We start from the raw sequence: 21289 nt of genomic DNA on the forward strand, positions 1-21289 counted from the left end.
TCTGGCGTGTTTTTTTTAAAATATAGTTTTAGGTTGTAAGTCACTTTTCTGTTGCAACAATTAGTAGTCTACACAAATTGCTGGTGAGATTATTTTACTTGGCAGCGCCCTAAAATTGGAAGTGGGTCGTGAAAACCGTATCATCCTGATGCTTTTGAAGGAATAAATCTCCCCCTCAAAGTGAAGCACATAAATTTTGTGACTCTGTTCTTTACGCACCAGCTCCACTGCGCATCTGCCCGTCAAAGAAGAGAGATCACTCCTCTGGTGTCTTTCCTCCCATTTTCTTCTTTGGTACAGTTCATCATCGGGGGTCTGTGAACAGCGGGTGCTGTGTGGTGAACAGATTGGAAAGCTCCATGAGGCAAATCTGTGATATTGGGCTGTACAAATAAATTCGCCTTGACTTAAAACCTGCTGCGTAGTTTGGATGGTATCTAGGTGCAGGTTGTATTCCAGGGAAAAATTCTTTCAGCAATTTCAACAAGTTGTTCTCTGAGCCCCCCCGCCTGCCATTGCTAATCTTAATTGTTTTTTTCGGAGGGGGGTGGAAAGGATAAGGACTGTGACGCCTGATGACATCACCTCAGTCACACACGCAGTTCGAGAGCCGCGCGCTCACACGCAGGAAATAGTTGTTGGAGCAGAGAGAGAGAGAGAAAGAGAAAGAAAGCCGCAGTTCTTCACATCCTGAACACCGGCGGAGAGGAACTATTCACCTGTGCGCTGCCAGGACGAATTCACAAGGATTTCCATTCATTTTTAGCCCATTTTGCTTTAAAGACGAACGAGGGACACTTCAAACAAGAATCTCTGTCGGACTCTTGACCTGTCCTGTAACCAAACAAGTTCTGATTCTTTGAGTGAGATTTTACTCCGAAGTTGACCTTTATTTGAAGTTTTTTTTCTTCTCAAAGCCCTATTTATTTCGGCGATCCTTCGTTCCTGGGGTTTTAGCGGACCGTAATCAACCATGGCGAGACATGACTCCCGAATCTGGCCTGAATGCACAAAAATGATAGGACTGCTCTGCTTGGTTTCGTCGATACTTCTACACCACGGTAAGAAAAGATCACTTATAACAAGTCAGTGGTGTCCAGCTCATTGCCGACACCGGCTTGTTTTCCGTCTTCTTCTTCTCCGAGCTTGAATAATTTAGGAGAAGACCAATTTAAACCTGACTACCACCTGTCAGGGCGGTGACGGGCGAAGAAAATCCAGCAGGTGATTTCCTTGCTTTCTGTACAGGCGACGCTTTAACTCTTCGCTTTAACTCGTCGGATTTTCTCTGAGTTTTGACTATACTAACGCCAAGTGCGGTGGTCAGAGAGATAACTCTTTATTTTAATTATTTCTCTCAGAGGTTTTGATCGTAAACCAGGCCCATCGGTCTTTGACCCGAGTTTCGGTCGGTGACTCAACGCCATGTTTAGTTTCCCTAAGGTGTGGCTCTGTGGAGCAAGGTGTTGAGGCGAGGTGCCTTCTGCGCTTCATTGGTGACTTCCCCTCTTTAAACCTAGGCGCTGTTTCAGTCTATCCTTCGTACTCCTTTTCCCACCTTAAAGCCCATTTCATCCCCACAGCCCCCTCCCTGCTCCTTTTCATTCCTGTATCCACGCATTGACGAAAACTGGTCTGGTAACAGCTCTTAATGTACACTGAAACTGACAGAGGGGGCAAGAACTGGATGGCCCGCTCTGGCTAATATCTAGATGGAACTTGCGCATGATTTTCTTTCAGTGTACCGCTTGGATTTTTTAAAAATGTAATCTGGCGTCTATTACTTTAAGCAAAGTGACTGGCCACGCCTGCTCGCGTTAATAATTCAGCTGTTTTCCAGTCTGCTTGAGCTCAGGTAGCGTACAGGTACCGCGACCGTAGGGCTCCCCAAAAATATTCCTGGTATGCACTTAACCTATTAGCATATGAATATGTTGCAGGAAACCAGTTCAACATTCTCGCTGCCTTTCCTCACTAGACCGGGTATTTTGTTGTTCTTTTTTCCTGTAATTGGGGCAGGAATGTAGGACTAGATCTAAAGTCCTGGCACAGCTACAGTATACATTTTCAATAGTGAGCGGGTTGTGGTGTTTTTTAATTGCAGTATTTGAGTTATTCATGCAGTGGACCTTTTTTGTCCGATTTCATTTTACAGAACATGAAGTGCTCTTAGTGGAGGGAGAAAAGTGGAGAAAACAAAAGGCTTTACATATTTATGAGTGAGGACAAAAGCAAGGCATTCCCTGTGCAGGCACCAACGTGGCTTTTTCTTTTCATTTTTAGTATTTTTTTTTCGCTTTTTTTTTTTTTTTTTTCAAAAGGGACTTCTGTCTGATTTCCTTTTGGTTAATATGCTATGGGGAACTGAAACTTTTTACTGGTCTCCTTTTGCATTTTTTTACCTTCACTTTTCCCTCTAGAGGTTTGACAGCAACCACTTACCTCCACTTCTCCAGCTTCAATCTGGGAGCGAAAGAAGTTCATTAATTTTCTGCAAAGTTTTCAATTTAACATGGCCCAGCTTTAATGTAAAAACCTATCCAATTCAATATTGAATTGGATAGGTTTTTAATTATGTTGGCTTCTGTAATATTTCTGAGTTCAGCAGACAAGTGGCCTGCCAGTTTAAGCTCTGAAATTGAACTATAATACCAACCCCGACCCCCAAGATCACCACGAACCATGGATGTGGGTCAGAAAGGCTTTGGCCCATTACCAAGGAGATGTTTTTATTGGAAGAACGGTGGGCTTACGTGAGGGGGAGTGGGTTTTTGTTTTTTTTTTAAGTGGGGGAGTATGAGGCTGTGGGAGTATTGTCTTTATGGCTGAGTAAGCTGTGTGTTTGCAGGGGGCGGCTGGCTGGGCGCCCAAGAACCCGGTGGGCATGCAGGGTCAGGGCTGGGGGAAGAGACTCTGTCCTTCTCCGCTCACAAATAAGCCATTGTTGTTGTGTTTTTAATCTTTTGTATACCTGAAAGCATTCAGAAAAGTATGCAAAGCCATTCTTGACGACTCTCCTCAGATTCAAGCAAAAACAGGTGGCTTTTCAGCGGCCCGCTGCTTTTGTGCGTTGGATTGATGTGGCTGAGTTTCTGGATTGGCTGGAAAACGCAACAGGCAGCAACTGATTAAGACAGGCGACGCCCTGGCTACCCTCTTTCCCACCGTCATTTGAAATCTCTCCCCCTCCCTCCCTCCCACCAAGCATGCGCTCCCTCCCCCACCGCTGCTGTCCACTACATACAGAGGCCTTGTTCTTGTCTCCGTCTGTTTTTTTTTCTGCTGTCTTTTATTCTTTCCTGTCCAGAGCTTTTGTGTGGGTGATGGTAGTGATTGGGTTATTCAGATGGCCTCCCTCGCTCCCCCCACCTCTCTTCGAACTCAAGGCCGTGCTGTTTATGACAGGAACAACGTGCAGCCAGACAGGACAATAAACCACATGACCTTACCATAGCCTGTCATGACTGTAGGATTTCAGAGCTGTATTCTTTTTACAGCTACAATCACACCAGCTAATATGATTATGCTGTAGAATATCAAAGTACTGAAAAAACCACAGCATTTTCACAATCATTAACTGCCCACCCTGTTCAGTCACACACAGACACACACACACAGATGTACTTAGCGTGGATACTGATTGACTCGAATGTACTGATCTTTCTTTTGGCAGTCCTCGGTGTGCAATAGTTCAGACTATTAGGTCTAACAGTTCCCCTCCACATGGTGTGAAACAGTGTATTCCTGCCAAGTCTGGAACAATTCATCATCACAACAGAGGAAGAGCACTAGACTCTGTCTATTAAGAGGAATGTAATTGATGGATCATGAGAGGAGGTTTTTTTTTCTTTTCTTTTCTATGCTAATAAAGGGGAAGAAAAAAGTAAGTCCTTAGTATCTCATTAGTCTCAGTGGAGTGAGGAGTTTTCAGTCTGGCTTTAGTTTTTTGTGTTAATGGCTGTTGAGGTTTGGTCCTATCATTATGTAAATGAGCTGTCCTCACCCTTTTGCACCAGCACCGTAAATGTCAGAAGGATTTTGAAAAGGTCAGGTGTGTGCTTCTGTACGTGTGAAAGAAAATCTCGTCCCGACTGTGATATGTGCTGGTAAAAACACACACACTTGCACGCACACACATACTCGCTGAGGGTTCCTGTTTAAATGACACATCAATAACGTCTTCCTCTCGCTTATGGTCGCCATTAAAGGTTTGTTGATTCAGACATAAAAGTGTTCTTGAATTTATGGCTTAATGGAGACATGAGAGTGATGCCAATTCATTGTATTTCCCTTTATACGTGGGCAGTGTTTGGCAAATGTGTCCCAATTAATTTCGAATAACAAAATTGTGAAATGATTGAAGCTTTGGCATTTCACCAGATGAGCCTAATGATTTAGACAGCTTTTTAATACTACTTGTTATTTTTTTTTATTTATTTTTTTTCCCAGGTGCAGGACTTGGTAATATTTAATGGTCGCTCAGAAATGAAGCACCACTTATCCCACTATAAAATTGTGACAAATGTGAAGCTTTTTAACTGACGTATTGAAAACATTTTAGCACAAGGCACTTTTCATTTTAAAACCAATATGGTAGCTAAATTGATTAAATTGTTGATCCTTGACATTTTACCGGATTTTAGGTATACAGCTATTTTGATAAATCAGGTTTTAGTGAGATTACTTTGCTCCATAGAGTTTTCATTACCAGTGACCACAGACACAAAAGATCCATCAAGTTTATTGTTGACTTGGCAAATATTATTAGACTGGATGGATGGAGCGGAGCAGAGGGGGTCGATGCGCGCCAGCCGCTGCATCTTGTTGCGTTTTAGGCCACATAGTATACCACAGAGGCAGGCACAGATACGTGTGCACATTTAGCTGGTGATGCATGGGCGATGTAACCTGAGGCTGCACTGTAAGTCAGATGACATTCCAATAATAGGGCGGAGGCGACACATCACAGAATGACACTGCATGTGTGTATTACTGTTTGTTTCAGGAAGGCAAGTGTTATCCTCATCAGCAACCCTGTTATCTTCTACAGACATCAGATGTGAGGAGTTCCTTTTTTTCCCCAACTCCATGCTCATTTAATTGACTGCCTTAAACGAGGCTTATCCTGCAACTTGTAATAATGATAGTGGGTTTCCTGTGACAAGAGAGCCAAAGCCAGCAGCTCTGCGTCTGAAGTCCCTCCCTGCTCTCTTCCGTTGACTTGTACATGCTGGGTGGATGGAGGTCACACTGGGAGCCCCCAGCCAGCATGTTTGTGTTTGGCTCTGAGAGTTGCCAGACGGCTGAAGTCAGTCCCATCTGATCCAAAGGAAAATGAGCAGAAATCCTTCTTTTGGAAGGAATGCCAAACATTATTAATATGCATGGTGCAGCTAAGGGGTTTCTAAAAACACAACTGTGCTGGGGTCGATGATATTCTTGGCGCAGGTGTTGGGTTTAACTCCTATCTACATCAAATCTGCGTGCATGTGCACACGCACCGATTAAGGTTCGACGCAAGATACCGTTCCATAATGTACCCTACCCACCCACATGCTTCTACATAATGGAGACTTTTAAGACTGTAGCATTTGCTGAAGTTGCATGCCAGGAGCTTATCTTGTATACAGTGGGATTTTTTTTTTTTTTGGTTTGTTTTTTTTCCAGTCACACACAGATTTCCACACCATTAGTCAAGATACCTTCTGCCAAATCTGCATTTTCCTATCTGCGTTTTCCTGACAAACCCCAGATGGAATTTAGGGAGATGCAGGTCAAACCCATTCCAGCTCAGCCGACGTAGAGAATGAGCAGTAATTCCAATTGAAGATCCATTGAAAGGCAGCCAAACTCTTTAAAATGAAATCCTCTTAATTAACTAGGCTTGGGAGATGGGTGTCTCTGTGACCCTGCTGTAGAAAAAATCACAGAGGATGAGCAGCGGAGGCAGAGCGGTGAGTGGGGGGGTTGAGGTTGTCGACATTTTCAAATTCCACACCGCAGCGTCTTGGCAGAGGTGCTGGAGGAGGATTGCAGAAAACTGTGTGAGGGAGTGAACCAGGGAGGCCAGGAATTATCAGCTCATTTGTAATTTAGTCGCACCTCCCTCCCCTCTTCTTCTCTCTCACGCTCTCAAAGCATTAGGCACATATTTAATAACTAAAGAGCCTTCATTGCAGACAGTAAAGGACTACCTCCACTAACCTTTCTCTTTTTATTATTGTTTCCTGGCCTGTAACCTCCCTCTGTCATCCTTCTCCTCTTTCTTCTGTCTTTGTCACATCCTTTTTATTTCTGAAACCATCCCCATAGTGCACTCAGCAGATCTCTGTGCAGCTAAGCACCGAGGCCCTTGACTGCGTCCTCCTCACAGTGTCCCTATATACTTGTGCGCACGCACACACACTCTCCTGCTCATTAGCAGTCACCTTAATGTGTCTAAATGGAGTTTGTGAGGTGGAAGGTGGTTTGCGTTATCGATCTGGTATTGAATGGTTGATGATGCAGTGCCCTTATGTGATATTGAAAACATTTAGGGCTTGCACTGTCGACACGGCCGTACCTCGAAACATCTCTCCCTTTGTTCCTCAGCTAATCCCTCCGCGTGTCCTCTCTGCCCCCAGTTTGCGAAATGTCGAGCCGGTTTTGTTGGCAGTACTGCCCGCGTGTCCCCCTTCACAGATTTCCCCACGCGTTACAAGCGTGCTGCATTTAGTTCCTTTTGTTACCTGTCTGCACACCGCTTTTAATACACACAAACGCAGACGTGTTGCGTCCTCATCGCATCTGACTTTGACAAGGTCATGTCCAATTCACAGAAGGAAATTGAATTTGTTGCGACAGGGTCTTGTCAAGGCTCTGGTAGCCGGGCACAGAGTCGTGCTCCTCAAAAACCGTGTGTGCACACCGACTGCTTTCAATTCAGTCAGCTTTCCCTCGTGATCCTGCTAGTCTTATCAGAGCAACACAGTAAAAATTACACGGCATAATGTGAAAATGTAGTATTCTCGCACAGATTGGATCTCGGAAGTATGAGATAAGAAAACTGATTTCGCTATTGCAGAGACGATGCACAAACAGGTTTTATTTTACTTATTTATTTCACTGAAAGCGTGTGAAGCGTGCTCTTGTGTTTCGCAAGGCGAGCGGTCGTTTCCACAGTCCTGCGGTTCGATCTCGTCGCTGATATCTACTGTTTCACTTATTGGTTTAAAAATGTACAGCCACGCTACGCTGATAAACGAGCAGCAGTCTCGTCATTAGTCCTCAGAGCCTTGAAACGGCAGCTTTTAAATCCTCCCCTGAAGCAAACATCACATTAAGGTCAAATGGAGGCAGCAGGTTTATTCAGTTATCAACCCAGTGTTTTGTCAACAGGGTGTGCCAGGGTTTGCTTGTTTGTCGCTCCTTAGGGAGAGCAGGTCTTCCTTCATTGAAGTGATTTGTCTCATTCATCTGCTAAACTGATTGCCTGCTCTCTAATCGGCCACTTGCCCCCCCTCCTGTCACATTTGTGCCTTTACTTCCACTCCTCCATCTTGACTCATTCTTCCCCTGCTCTTTCTGCCTTCTTTGTTCACATCCTCTCCTAATGCACCAACTTCCTCCTTTCTGTAATTTGGCCCGCATAATTGATCCATCTGCTCAGCAAACTGCTGTGCCTTACTGTATCTCTTTTTTTTCCTCTTCTCTCATCCTGTTTTTTGTTCTCCTCCACTTTGTTTCTTAGTCATTAATCCCCCCTTTTCCTTCTGTAATTGGAATGTCTGTTACTTTCCTCTATCCTCTTAGGCTTTCTATCTTTCTCTTTCTCTTCTGTAGCTCTCATGCCGTCTCTGTCCCACCGTCCAATTCCCCAGTTGTCTCTTCCACCTATGTCAGGCCTGGAGTTTCTGCTTAAGCCTATCCAAACTGCCTTTGCTACTTTCCTCCTTCTTACTCTCATTTGCTCCTCGTGTCTCTCGCTCTACTTTCTTCTCATACTTCCTTAACAACCCCAACCCTCCCTACAGACATTTGTATTGCAGGCATCTGTACCTTCCTTCCTCTTCCTAACGAGTGCTTCTCCTCTCTCTCTCGTTCTTTCTTTTTTCCTTCTTGCACACATCAATCATCCGTTCTCTCTCATGCACTCCTCTCCTCCTTTCTCCTCTAATGGCGACAACACCACCTCCTCAACCCTAGTGGGCATTTTTTTTGAAGGTTAAGTTGCTGTGACACTTTTTACAGTGCGCTGCCCCACCTCACCTCACCCTTCCTCTTATTATCTCACCCTCCTTTCCCTTGCCCAGCCTGCAGAACGACAATCAGCACCACGTCCTCGCGCGACCACAAACACACACGCAGAGCACGAAAACAGTGCGTGCTTCGTACACACACGAGTGCTGAGGGATGTTGGGCTGATTTGATGGTTGAATCACTTGATTACTGTACAGAGGACAGAAAAGGAGAACTGACACAACAAAGTCAACGGAGCGAGAGCTGAGAATGAAGCGAGTTGGTGAGACGGCGAAATGGAAACAGATGCAGGATTTTATTTCATTTCAGCAGAACTAACCTGTCGTGCAATGCTAGGATCAGGATGACGGTGTCCACTCCCCTGCTGCTAGATGCTGTCACACACTCGTCTCCCCCGCAGGCGGTGACTAGGCTGGTAATATAGCTTGACTCATCTAACAAGAATCTCACACTGAGGCTGAAATGGGATTACGTCTCAAGAGTTAATTCCCACTTTCTGGGGAAAGTAATACTGTCCGAAACTTCAGCAGAAAATTTGCTTTCTTTTTTTCTTCTTCTGAAACTTTGTGCGATTTTTTTATTTTTTTATTTTTTATTTTTGTGTGTGTGGGAGAAGCAAAACACTCTGAATATTTTAAAATAAAAAACAATCCGGTTCATTTGTTTTCCCCAGTACATCTTGCTGCTTATTTACCGTGAACGCTTTCATTTTATTCACACATTTAAAACTTTTTACTAAAAAGGACTAAGATGTGCTGAACCTTCGCGGCATTGAAATGGAAATGTAGCATAAAAGGATCCACACAGTGACCGTGGCGTGTGACGTCGTTGGTCTTGAACTTTTCTTTGTCATGACAGCACCCCCTACCCCCGCTTCCACTGTTGCCACTCCTGCTACCATTACCGCTGTTAAGCTCTTATTAATTACTTCTAGATGCGTGATAGGGCGTTAAAGAGAGCAGATGCCATAAAAGAGCAGCAGATCTCTGCATAAATGTAAACACAGACATAGTAGGAGGATTAACTGCCAGCAATGGCAGAGCAATGGGATTTCTTCACCACTTTAGCTAAGCTACTACCTACTAGATATGCAAGTCAAGATTGTGGCAAAACACAATTTTGGATACCTGTTTATCTATTTAAAAAAAGCTTTTGGTGTTGCTACGTGACGCATTTGTGCAAATATAGAAAGAAAGGGCTTCATAATGTGTGCAAGTAATGACACGATACTGTGTGCAGCTGTGGGGGTTAATGCTGGTGTGGTGAAAGTTGTAATGTTTAAAGATTTTTCAGGTAAAGTGAAAATGCACCACAGTTTATTTCATAGGATCTCGTCAGTTTCATGCCTGTGATAAAAATACGTTTGATTTTTTTCACACACTTTTCACGCAGCTACTTTAAATTGTGAATGAGGTGCTTTTCAAGACCGATGTTTTATTGGTCTCTCGTTAGTAATTTTGTTGTCATTTTCCTAAACGAAATATTGTTGGGTTTGGACTGTTGATGAGGCAAAACAGGTTATGAAGATGTCACCATATTATTTTTCCCATTATGTTTGGACATTTTAAAAAATCTAGGAAAATGATCACTGGACAAAAATCTGTGTCTGTAATTAACAATAGATAAATATAGTGAAGAACTCAGTGTTGTCGGAGCAGTATATTCACATGCGTGTTTCCTGCTTTCAAATAATGGAAACATCTTGGGTCAGGAGTCTTGTTTGACAACATTTTAAGTGCTTCTTAAGCGTGCGTTTGCACAAAAACAGTTCAACATTGAACCCCGGGATGATGGTTTTTAGTCCAGGCAGTCGGCTGGCTGATGCTAGACAAAGTGATGCACTCGGTGTTACTGCAAACAGAGACAGCATTGTTCTTAGCCAAGCTTAGAGACCCTCCTCCTCCTTCCTTTCAGCCTCCATTCCTTCTAATCCAGGTGAACTGAGGGAGATCATTGAAAAGGCCATCCATTGTCCCCCTTCCCCTTCTCTTCGCTTTCTCCCTCCACACCACACCTGTATCAATGGACAGAGCTGCTTTTCAGTAGTGGCCCTAGAGGGAAAGTGGCTCTGTAACAAGAGATGATTGCATAGTTTCTCTTGAAATGGAAGCTGACGGAGGGGCTTTTTTGTTGTGTGGATGGAGCACTGTGGTGCCTTTTAACAAGTTTTCTTTGTACGTAAGGTGTTGGTGCGCTTTTCATACAGAAAGTCGGATGTTTGCTATGTGCAAACACATGTTTGTGCCATCCATGTATCATGCACTTGCTTGTTACTTGGCCACTTGCTGCTTTGGCTTTCTGTCTTGGCCTCTTTAGGAAGAGCTGGATAGGGGTGGGGAGGCGGTATCTTCTCTTCTTGTCACCGTGGTCCTCTGGGTGTGTGCTTGCTCCCTCAGGATGCTGGAAGCCATCTCCTGAATCGTCTTCCTTTTTAGAAGCTTTTAAAGGAAACACTTTCTCTGTTTATTTCTGTCCTTTTTTTCCCCTTCTCGCTTCTTCCCAGTTTGCTCTTCTTGCAACAAGCTTGCGGCTGATTTGTGCACCAGTGATTCATGAATTTTTTTTTTTTTCCCTCTGGCACAGCAGAGTCATGCGGTGTACGTGTGTGTGCGCGTGTGCGTGTGAGGAGGGTGTGCTGGGTCTGAGCCACAGAAGAAGACTGAATGCTGGGGGGGAAAGGTAGAGAAGGATTGTGCTGTGATGCCAGCCGCGATTAGAGCAGTAGCACTCGCCATTTAAGCACACATTTAAATAGACACAGCCTCGGGAAGATGGGGGGGCGAGGTGAGGAAAGGTTCCTCTGCTTGTGTAAACTAACACAAGTGTTCGCAATTGTTCTTGTTTTTTAATAGGAGACCCTCAGGCTCCTCCTACTAACTTTCTCTTGTTCTTTTGTTTGTCTCCTTTTCCTCCACAGTCTCCTCCTCCAGTGAATTCCTTTCTTTTTACACAGAATTGCTTTATCTGGGATGGATTATTAATGTCCTCCATTGATGTTTTTCCTCTGTGCCTCCCTCCGCTCTCGCCCGTCTTCGCATTCTTTTCCGTGACTCCATCTTGTGTGTCCGCTGATTTGGCTGTCGTCCCTGTGTCAGTCAGTCCCCCCCCTCCTCCTTCCAGTTTATCTCTCCTCCTCATTCCTTCCTGATGACTTTGTCCTCTCTCCCTTCCTCATCACCTCAGTCAATTGTGTTTGCTTCCTGCCTCCTTACAGTTTCCTCACTCCTCTTCATTTTACAGCTGTTCGCTATCTAACCCCCCCTCCCGCATGTCTCCTTTCCTTTACATTCTCTAAACCTAACTTGGCCTGCTTGCCTCTACTTTGACTGTCCTACTTTGATTTCCTCAGCTCTTCCCCCAGCTCCTCCTCCCTCTCTGTTGTTTATTTACATAGATGGAGGTAGGGCTGGCAGGATGGATTGATGGATGACGAGAGGCCATGGGTGAGAGGATCCTCTGGGTTTGATGGACGCTCTTGTCACTCAGGATAATACTTACAGAATTGGCTGGTTCGTTATTGTAAAAGTCCTTCCATGGAAGACTTGGCATCTATATTAAGACAACCTGGGCTGCTCATCCTGGTATCCGTTCAGTATCAGTAGATCTAACATGATTACAATATTGTGGACTTAAGGGCCTCACCAGCTAAAAGTAAACCATTTTTTAAGACTCATATTAGCAGTTTTGAACATCTCCACTGACAAAGGCTCTCAGCTGCACTGTGCGTCTGCCCTTTTAAAAAGCTCGTCCCTTGTAGATGACATAATTATGCAGTGTCAACGTGTGACAAGCTGAGCCATTAGAAGAATTAATATGTGCAGCGTAGGAGGGAGTCTGTCCACGGTCTTCTAATGCTCACAGCCACTCAGTCCCCTCTACTCATCTTGAAACCATCAGTGTAGAGGCAGTTATCTCAGGAGCCATCTTTTTGGCCCAGTATCTGGTTTTAAGACTCATAGTGGACTCATAACACAGTATTACATTAATATGTCACGAATAATAAATGCACTGTAGTTTTAAATTCTGACTCTGGGGTTAATTGGTCTTAAAATAATACCTTATTGACTGTGATATGATAGTCGTGCCAGACTGATTGTATTGAATGTTAGACTTGATTTCTGTGGGACAGGGATTGATTTTAATGTCATATAATGGTTGGATTACATACAAGTGTTTGTTTTTGTTTTTTTTGTTAGTATTGCTCACTATGTTATATATTATCTCTTTAATTATGGATTTTCTTCATCATTTCTGAGGATTTTTATTGGGGGAAAAATGAAGACGCTCTTCATAAACTGCTATGAACACAAAGCTTTTATTTCATTGTTTTCTGCACCGTTACTGTACATGAGGTTGCAGTTACAATGGAGAGACTGGAGTTGAAATCCAGCTGTGTGGCTGCCTGTTGTTTCACAGTTTATAACAGGTTAGCACAGTAAGACTTGTAGCCTGAAATATTACATCCGTGATATAAAGGTGATAAACAGTCAAAGTGAACTTTAACTTAAGGTATTGTTTTTTTTTTTCTTTCTTTTTTTCTATTTCTAGTAAAAAGACACACCATGAACAGATGGCAGGCTGTAAAATTTTTCTTTCTTCTAATTTGATGAGCTTAAAAACATTTTTTTTTTTTTTTTTTGAACTGTATGAGTGCAAGTGCACAACTTCAGGCACCGTTCTACTTAAAGTTCTACTTAAAGTCTGTGAACTTAATTAGCTCATTAGCCTGTGGCTACACAACACGTAACATATGCGGATCGTTTGCAGAGCAGATGCTGCAACACTATGCTCCCGCTATAATCAATAAAACGGGCTACTCTGGTCTACTTTTATGTTCTCAGAGCACCCAATCTTCCTGTGTGTGTGTGTGTGTGTGTGTGTGTCCAGTCCTTTTACACAGAAATGGGTCATAAAGCACTGATTTCTTTATTTCTTTGCTAAATGAAATTGTCGCTATACATTAAGCGACTTTAGCGTCTGCATTTGTTTTGCCAGTACCAGCTGGCACTTTCTTAGGAACGTTATCCCCTATATCATCTCCTGTAGTCTGTTAAAAAGATTTTCTGCAAAGATTTTGGATCCAAAATCCTGAAAATGCAACACGATCTGAAAGTTTTTTAATTTTTAAAAAAATTTTTTAACCTATGAGTCACACAGCCTTACGCTGAACAAGCACTGCAGGTGTAGCGAGTACAAAAAATAAGAATAAAACAAAACCTACTGTGGCACACCCTGACACAAACAGTCCACACATCCTGTGGGTTCATGTAGCCAAAGCATTAGCCTTTAAGTGACTCATTAGGGAGGAGCTAATGATAATTCCAGAGCATGATAAATTTTCTTGACTCTTCAAACCGTTTGTTAACACTCAACGACCATGGCCTCCTCTGAGCTGACTGATCTGAAAATGAAGCTGATTGATGCTTTCAAAGCAGGGGAAGGCTATAAAAAGATATCAAAACACTTCTAGCTTTCCACCTTCTGAAATGTCATTATTAAATGGCAGTAAAAGGGAATGGTGAATGGCTAAGAACAATTTCAGATAAAATTGCGCTCCGGCTGGGCTAAAAGGCAGAGGAAAATCCTCCGAATGACTTCAAAGGAGCTGTAGGACGACTTGGCTGACGCAGCAGTGGCGGGTGCACAGTTACACTGAGCAGCACAAACAGGTTCTACGTGAAGAGTCATTATAAGGAAACCTTACCTGCAACCTCATCCCAAAAGTCACCATCCAAACTTTGCAAAGCAACATCTGGAAAAGCCAGATTCAGTTTGGGAACAATTGCTGTTGACAGGTAAAGTTAAAACTAAGCCTTAGGGGCACAATCACAAAACCTTTTCATACAGCAGGATTAGTGTTTAGATTTTTCTGTTTATTTTCAACAAATAAAGACAGAGTACGTGTTTATCTGGAATGTCCTGATAAAATGATTTGGAGGACAAATCCAAAACATTTTCTATTTTCAACATAAGAATGGTGGAGATTTGCTGATATTTCATTCTTTGATTAGTGTGTCCTGATTGTTAACGGAGCTTAATCTGTAGATGAAATGGTAATTATTAGTTGCAGCATTGGAATTGTTCTTACAGTGAAAATATGAGCACTGCAAAGTTAAATCACAATAATGCTGACAGCTTGCATGCTGAAAACTGTAAATGTCCTCTTCGAGTAAAAGGGTGCTTAGAGGAAAAATTGAAGGAATTGATCAGTGTAGCAAAAAAAAAAAAATCAGATTGCTTAACAGTTGGCAAAAAACCCCATCCGTGCCAAGACTGTAATGGTAGAAGCGACAGGACAAATGGGGCTGCAGAGATCATGCGAAAGCACGCACTCGGATGAGCAAGGGGAAGAGATGAGTGCAGGCCATGCTGTTGGAGGTAAATGTATGTTGGCAGTAGCTAAAGGGAGGGAAAGAGTGAGAGCACAATGGTGAGCGAAAGAGAGGAGCCTGTTACTGAACCATCAGTGGCGGTAATGAGACACAGGTGCAGCGCATGGAACCATATCCCTTAACAGCGAGGAGGATGGGAAGGCTGCGTGTAAGTCAAGGATACTGTAGAGCTGCAAGACGGAAGACTCAATGCAGCATTTCACTTTGATGGAACATTATTACTTATTAGCATGCGCATCCCCCACAGGAGTATGCGAACAATCGCCCGAAAACAGTAGACACCCCGGGGACGTGTCGTTACTCAGGGCGCCCAGGCTTCTTCTGACTCTCCGTTCATTTGCATCTATTTTTAAGCGCCTAGTTAAAAAATTATAAGTGCAAGAAATTAAAAACAAGCATGACATGCAGCCGCCACATAGAATTAATTCTGGGTCTTTGTTTGTAGTTCATCGAATCTGATCATTTCATTTAGACTTGGGTTTTCAAACATATGCTAATGAATGGGAAGCCAGGAAAAGCCAGAGCTTTGCAACACTGCAACTGATTTCAGCACTTGATTGTTAATGAACTTATATTTGGGTTTGCATGCTAAAAACAGAAAACGTTGGATTAGCTGGAAAAGCTGCTTTGAAAATTGGTTTGCAGAGAGGATGCAATGAGAAATGGGGGCTGCGGGGAGAATGTAAGGTGACAGATTGAGATAAGAGAGGAGTGGTGGAAGGGGAAAGAAGGGCACAAGCTGCAAAGGAAAAGGTGTTAAGAAAGTGTCAGGGGTATTGAATCAGAGGGGTGCTTGTGAGGATGCGAGCGGCAGAAACGCACTCCCTGCTCCAGGCAAGGTGGGATGGCTACTGTTGCTTCTGTGCTTGGTTTTCTTTTGCAACTTAAAGATCAGTCTAAGGCACAAACCAGTTAGACATGGAAAGGAAAGCAAAGGAGGATGTTCTGCAGTAAACAAATGTGTGCGGGCGTGCACGATCTAGAGAGCGGGGAAGTGAGAATAAGAGCAGGTGCAGTCTGCAATTTCATGTGGATGCATAGTTTGTTTGAATGGTAGACCTAAGAGGGGGTAAGAGAATGGCCTTTGTATTCAGCCAGTACTGAGTGAGTAAATATTTTGGAAGGGCATGCTGTGTGGGTAGATTGTTCTTTTAGGCAGCGGGGGTGACAACAAAACAGGGCAAGATAAGAGGAAAGGAGAAGGCGAGCTAAAGGAAACTGTGAAGCAGCAGCTATGTTTATTTCGCCATGCGGAGACGTGAACACAAACTGGGCTTTGTCCCGCGCCCAGGCTAACTTAATGTTAGAGCTAGCTGTGAGACCTCAGAGAGATGCAGAAACGGCTTTGCTCTTTCCCCTTCATTTGCTGCCAAATGACATCGCTTACTCTGCTACGGGGTTGCCCTCGCTGCCAGTGGCTGCTATCATGAATGAACAATGTGCACTTCTCAGGGTCCCTACCTCTCCTCAGGGTGCTTCTCCACAGGCCGTAGGTGTACACTACAGGACACGAAGCTAGGCATAAGATGGTATTCCTGCTGTGGCAGCCTTGTTAGAGCGATGTTTGATGTGTCTCATTTTCTAACGTTGGAACATGGTGTGAGTACAAATAGAGAAGTGAAGCGCACGCAAACACACACACTGCAAACACGGTGTGGTGTGACCTCCACATGGCCCCTGTGGCGTTATATGTATTTCTTTTCTTTTTTTTTCTTTAGTGTAAGGGCAGGATGGCTCTAAAGTGGGGATGAGGGATAGAGGGGTCATTCATTCACCTCGTGCACACGCACACACATACACCTCCCTCACAGGCCTTTCATCTTTACTCTCACAGGCATCGCTTGTTCTGTCAGTCTTGCTGAAGAGAAAGAAGGCGAGGGGGAGAGAGGGAGGGAGACAGAGGAAGGATGTCAGGGAAGGAGTGAGAAGGGTGGGTGAAGAAGGAGAAGGAAAAAGACAGCAAGTGATTTGAGTTTCCTGTTCCATGCAAAGCCATCTACCGACCTGCCCCACCTTCTTCTGTCTGGGGAAAAGAGTAAAGCGTGCTCAGCTTCTGTGCACAGTCATCCTAGTTTCATCTTCTTCCACCCTCCCTCTCTTTAATTGTATCCTTCGCATCCTTCTCATCCTCTTGTTGCTTGGCCATATCAACACCCACCCGCTCCCCCCGCACTCTTCCTGTGTCCATCCCTCGCCTCCCCCCTGGGGCTTACCTCAGTGGGTTGGTTCCAGTCTGTCTGTTTGCTGATGACTCCACTTGGAGCAGATGTGATGCTCAGCAGCTGTTTCTTTGCTCTGCAGTACCCTCCCTACCCCACACACCTCCGCTCCTCCCTCTTATCTCCCCACACTCACATCTCTCTGTCTCCCCCTCCAGTGTCTCTTATGTTCCTATTTATCTACGTGTCTTTTTGTTCCGACGTTGCTCAAGCGTAAATTGGCGAGTTTAATTTTGCTTTCAGATGTCTTTTTTTGTTTTTTCCTCCCCTCGTCTTCTCTGACCAGCCTTTCCAATTTGCTTCACTTTCCAGCCTTCCTTGATGCGGCTGTTAATGTTCAAAGCACGTAAGGATTTAATGTCATAACAATAAGTCTGGAATCTGCGTATTTGTCTGCCACATGAATGCCAACTGTCGCACTGTAATCATGTGAAACAAATGTTGGCCATTGATGGCAGCTCTGCAGAGGGTAGAGGGGAGAGTATTGTTTCCTCTATAAATCTGTGGAAACGAGAGAAATGTGAATGGCGAAGGTTTGTTTCTGTTTTTCATTTCGCCAGCGACATTGTGCTGTTCAAAGTCAGGCTCAGCGCTGGAATTAGAATTCTATGTTTAGCTTAAGATGTATAGAGATAAAAATGGGACTTGGACACTTGAAGAGTGATGGAGTGGGTTTTATTTAGGCTGAGTCCCCTCAGTGGCCTGTGCTTCTTTGGATAGACTTATTAGAATCTTTATTAGCTCTCTCTGTGTTCATCTGTTATCTCTGTCTCTTTGCCTCTGCCTCAGTAAGGGGTTGGCTGGTGAACTGAGCATCCTCTGACAGGGACCCTCTCATCCAATATTAGAGAAGAAGCAAGAGGGGAGTTCTTGCCACTGTGATGACTTAAGCCTGGAGAAATCTGTTTCTGGATGGGCGTGTGGTTGCATCGGTGTGGCAGGGCGCGTTCGGGAGTGTGTGCAAATACGTGCGTGTCACATCTGTAATTGGCTGCCTCTGATCTTGTGGAAATCTGGGCTCAGTGTGGCAGATCCACCAGCTAATCAACGCTCAGAGCTTGCGCACAGGAACGTCAACCTGTGCTTTACTCCAGAGGCTGGAATGTCACCACGCTTGGGATTTAATCGCTCCAGAAATCCCTTAATGGGAAACGTTACATGAAGCCTAATTTGAGGATGTTGAGATAAAATGTTGCTGTGTGTGTGTGTGAGAGAGAGAAAGCTTGTGACAGTAAGGAGGTATGTGTGTGTGTTGTGTGCTCGACTGAAACTCTGATAAAAGATATTGAGCGCCACTTTTCCCCCTCGCTCTCAGATGATAAGATTACAACAAGGCCAGAGGTGTTTCTGTTTGCACTTTAGCCTCTCTGCTCTGCCTTCTCTGTGACCGTGAGTATTCATGGTGGCATACGGCACAGCGTCATTGGGAAATTCATAAGGGGGAATCATCACTCATTCCTGGTTCCCCTTTGAGGACTGCGCTAATTAGCCAGCGTCTGTGATTAGTTGGCTTGTGTTTGATCTGCTTCACTCCTCTCCCTCCCTGTCGAAGGGCTGCCTGCCTGCCTGCGCCGCGATTTGGCTGCGAGGTGCGCCAAACAAACACTCAAAAACAGACACACAAAGATGTACACAGCGCCGCTTTTCTCCCCCCCCCCTCTCCTTTCCCTGCCTTTCGGAGACACTGCAGGTGGCCTCTGAGACACAGTATCATACACTGGCAGACAGCCACATACGCACAAACATGTGAGCCGCAGTACTCCAAACCAAAGCTCACAACACTTCAGTCGAAAGAGTATATCTGTTAATATTTCACTACTGCATACCAAGAACTTTGTTTACTTTCTCTTAGCGAGTTTCAGGCTGCCAGTAAAATTCCCCTGAAAAGCCAGGCAGTACGCCGCTTATTAAGGCAACAGAGGGTGTGGGTGGCTAGCTGAGAAGGGGATTTACTTAACTTAACCCCGAGTGATTACAGCTAAAGATGGGCGAATTATGAATGTAATTAAATTTGTACAAATCCCCCTTTGCTGCCCTTTTTTACGTTAGGTCTCAATGGCAAAGCACAGTAAGGGATACCCATGCTGCGCTTAATATGACACAAATAAAAGAAACTCTTCGGTGCATGACAGAGCACTGTCTAATTACACAGTGGCTGTGATATTGAAGGGCCCGTCTTGTCCTTGAAGCATGGCAGGGACATCTCTGACTGTTCATACCCCCATCTATCTACTCCTCACATCCCAATCCTCTATCTGTCACTCTGCCTTAAGGGGGTAGATGGTAAACAAAGGCAGCTCACATCCAATGTAATGACGACCTGACAGGAGACTGCTCCGGCAGCTCGTGTGTTGGCTGCTGTGCCTGCACCAGTGTGTGTGTGTGTGTGTGTGTTTGTTATTGTGCTCCTCTTTACGGTCTCTGAGAAGTGGCTTCAATCTTCTGAGAGTCAGATCAATTTTAACATCATTGTGACTGCTGAGCCATTACAGGCTAAAACCAGGGTTCACACTGTTATTGAGGGGAAACTTGATCCTCTGGTGTTCACCTCTCAGACGGGTAAAAGGTGTTTATCCTCACTACTAAAATCTAGCTCGGCTGCTGAGTTCTGCTCTCAATATAGAGCTGTATTTATTTATTTTTTTAAAATAGATGGTAATTAATTAACTCATCGCTTCCTCGTTGCGTTCTTTGAAATTGTTTGACTGACAGGCAGCGGAGGTTTTGTTTTGAGTGGCAGTGACCTCACAGGTGCTGGAGCTGTAATCTTGTGAGTTTCTGAGTTACTGTGCTGTTGCCTTAGCTTACACTGGGGAATAGATATGAACTTGTTCACGGTTCATTGAAGAATTATGTCGTAATGGTAATAATGTGTTTTAAGGGTGGAAACGATGGCTATTTTTGTTATTGGTAACAATCTGATCTTTTTTTAGAATGTATATTTGCATTTCGGGGGAAAAACTCAGCAAAATTTCCTAAGGGCAATGTATTTTTGGTGAGTCTAAAATACCAAAATACCCAAGTGATGTTCTCATAAAACTGGGACGTGCAGCAAATACTCCCATTTTAAAGGTATTGGTTCATTGTTGGGGCCTAGTAAGAATGAAACTAAGTTTTCCAAAGCAAATCATTTTACATGGAATAAATGTAATAGGTTAAGACCCGTTAAATTCATTAGTCAAGTAATTGCTGAAAAAGCAATTAAGGATGGGTGTTATAACACACTTGTTACTAAGTGCTGGTAGTTGGTCACTTTAAGCTACTTTTCATGTAGCCTTTGGACCTTTTTTATTTGTTTATTGCTTTATTAGATTACTTTGTGACAAAAAAGGGTCAAGAGGAATCAGGATGTTGCTACTTTATTTATTTCAAAGCTTTAACTGCGTCATGTGTGTGCTATTTGAATCGCATGCATGTTTTGTCTTTTTAGTGGAAGGTCCTAGTTTTATTCATTTATTTTTGCTGAATTTTATAGTTCCCGACTTTACTCAAAGTACCCACTTTTTATATATATTTTTTTAACCTCGTGTGTTTGCTCGCTTCCAGCCAGCCACAGCTTCTCAGTGGATTTTGTTTAATTTTATTTAACAGACTGACTCGAGGAGAAATATCAGGTTATGTCTCCCCTCCCTCCCCTTTGATCCGTCTCCTTGAGCTCTATGTCTTTCTGTCTATTAGCTCTTCATTCATTCATCTATCAGCGTCAAAACAATACACCGTGTACCCAAGGCAAGTTGTCATAGTGACTGGAGAATAAGCAAAGTTGATCTCAACGTTCAGTACAAAGGAAAGAGATGGAGGGAGTGCCAGAAAACAACCCTGAATATAACCTCATCAAAAATCCCCACCTGTTTATCACTCTCTTGCTCCAGAGTGCCTTTTTATAGATCTTACAGAGCAAAACTTCTTTCTCTTTTCCTTTCTGCTACAGTCTCATTCCTTTCCTCATCAGTAACACCTCCCTCACCCTCGTTTACGGGAAAACTGGTAGCAGGAATGTATTTGTGTGCAGCGTTTCATCTTACCTGCCTCCTATTGAGCCTTGAAGACAATAGGCTGTTCACCTCTGCCCCGATGGCTCACCACAGCCCTGAAAGACGGCAACTCTGATCCATACAATGCAGCAGTAGTAACATACAAAGAATGGCTTCGTTGTACTTTTAATTGCTTTGGTTATCTTTGTCTTCTCCTCGTATCGTTTTGTTCTGCTTTGCGACATCTTTCGTGCTCGATGTTTACTAATTGTCGCAGTGTTCCCACCACACTGTAGCTCTGATTAATCTTTATAGGGGGAAAAAAATCTGCTTTTAATGGGTCCTCGTTTCACTTTGAAAAAGTGCTAGTGGTCTAATCAGTTATCCATACCTTTGAGCGGCACATTGCAGTCTTGTAGTAAAGCGAGTCCAAAGCTTATTAAATATAACTTTTGCTCTGATTTTT

General features: G+C 43.8%; 1 protein-coding gene across 2 annotated transcripts in view; it reads left to right on the plus strand.

Moving 5' to 3' along the window:
* The first annotated feature begins 625 nt into the window (after window positions 1-625).
* The window catches only part of si:ch73-22o12.1 (nectin-2), an 86059-nt gene continuing 65395 nt past the window's right edge, over window positions 626-21289 (plus strand). The window contains exon 1 of one of the 2 annotated variants that reach the window (XM_004550869.6): window positions 626-1061. In XM_004550869.6, the coding sequence (XP_004550926.3) occupies window positions 974-1061 (88 nt within the window). In that variant the 5' untranslated portion in view covers window positions 626-973. The remainder of the gene's footprint in view (window positions 1062-21289) is intronic. The other variant, XM_004550870.6, reaches the window with a different exon arrangement.

The sequence above is a fragment of the Maylandia zebra genome, linkage group LG11 (genome assembly GCF_041146795.1).
Source record: "Maylandia zebra isolate NMK-2024a linkage group LG11, Mzebra_GT3a, whole genome shotgun sequence".
In the NCBI taxonomy this organism is placed as follows: domain Eukaryota; kingdom Metazoa; phylum Chordata; class Actinopteri; order Cichliformes; family Cichlidae; genus Maylandia; species Maylandia zebra.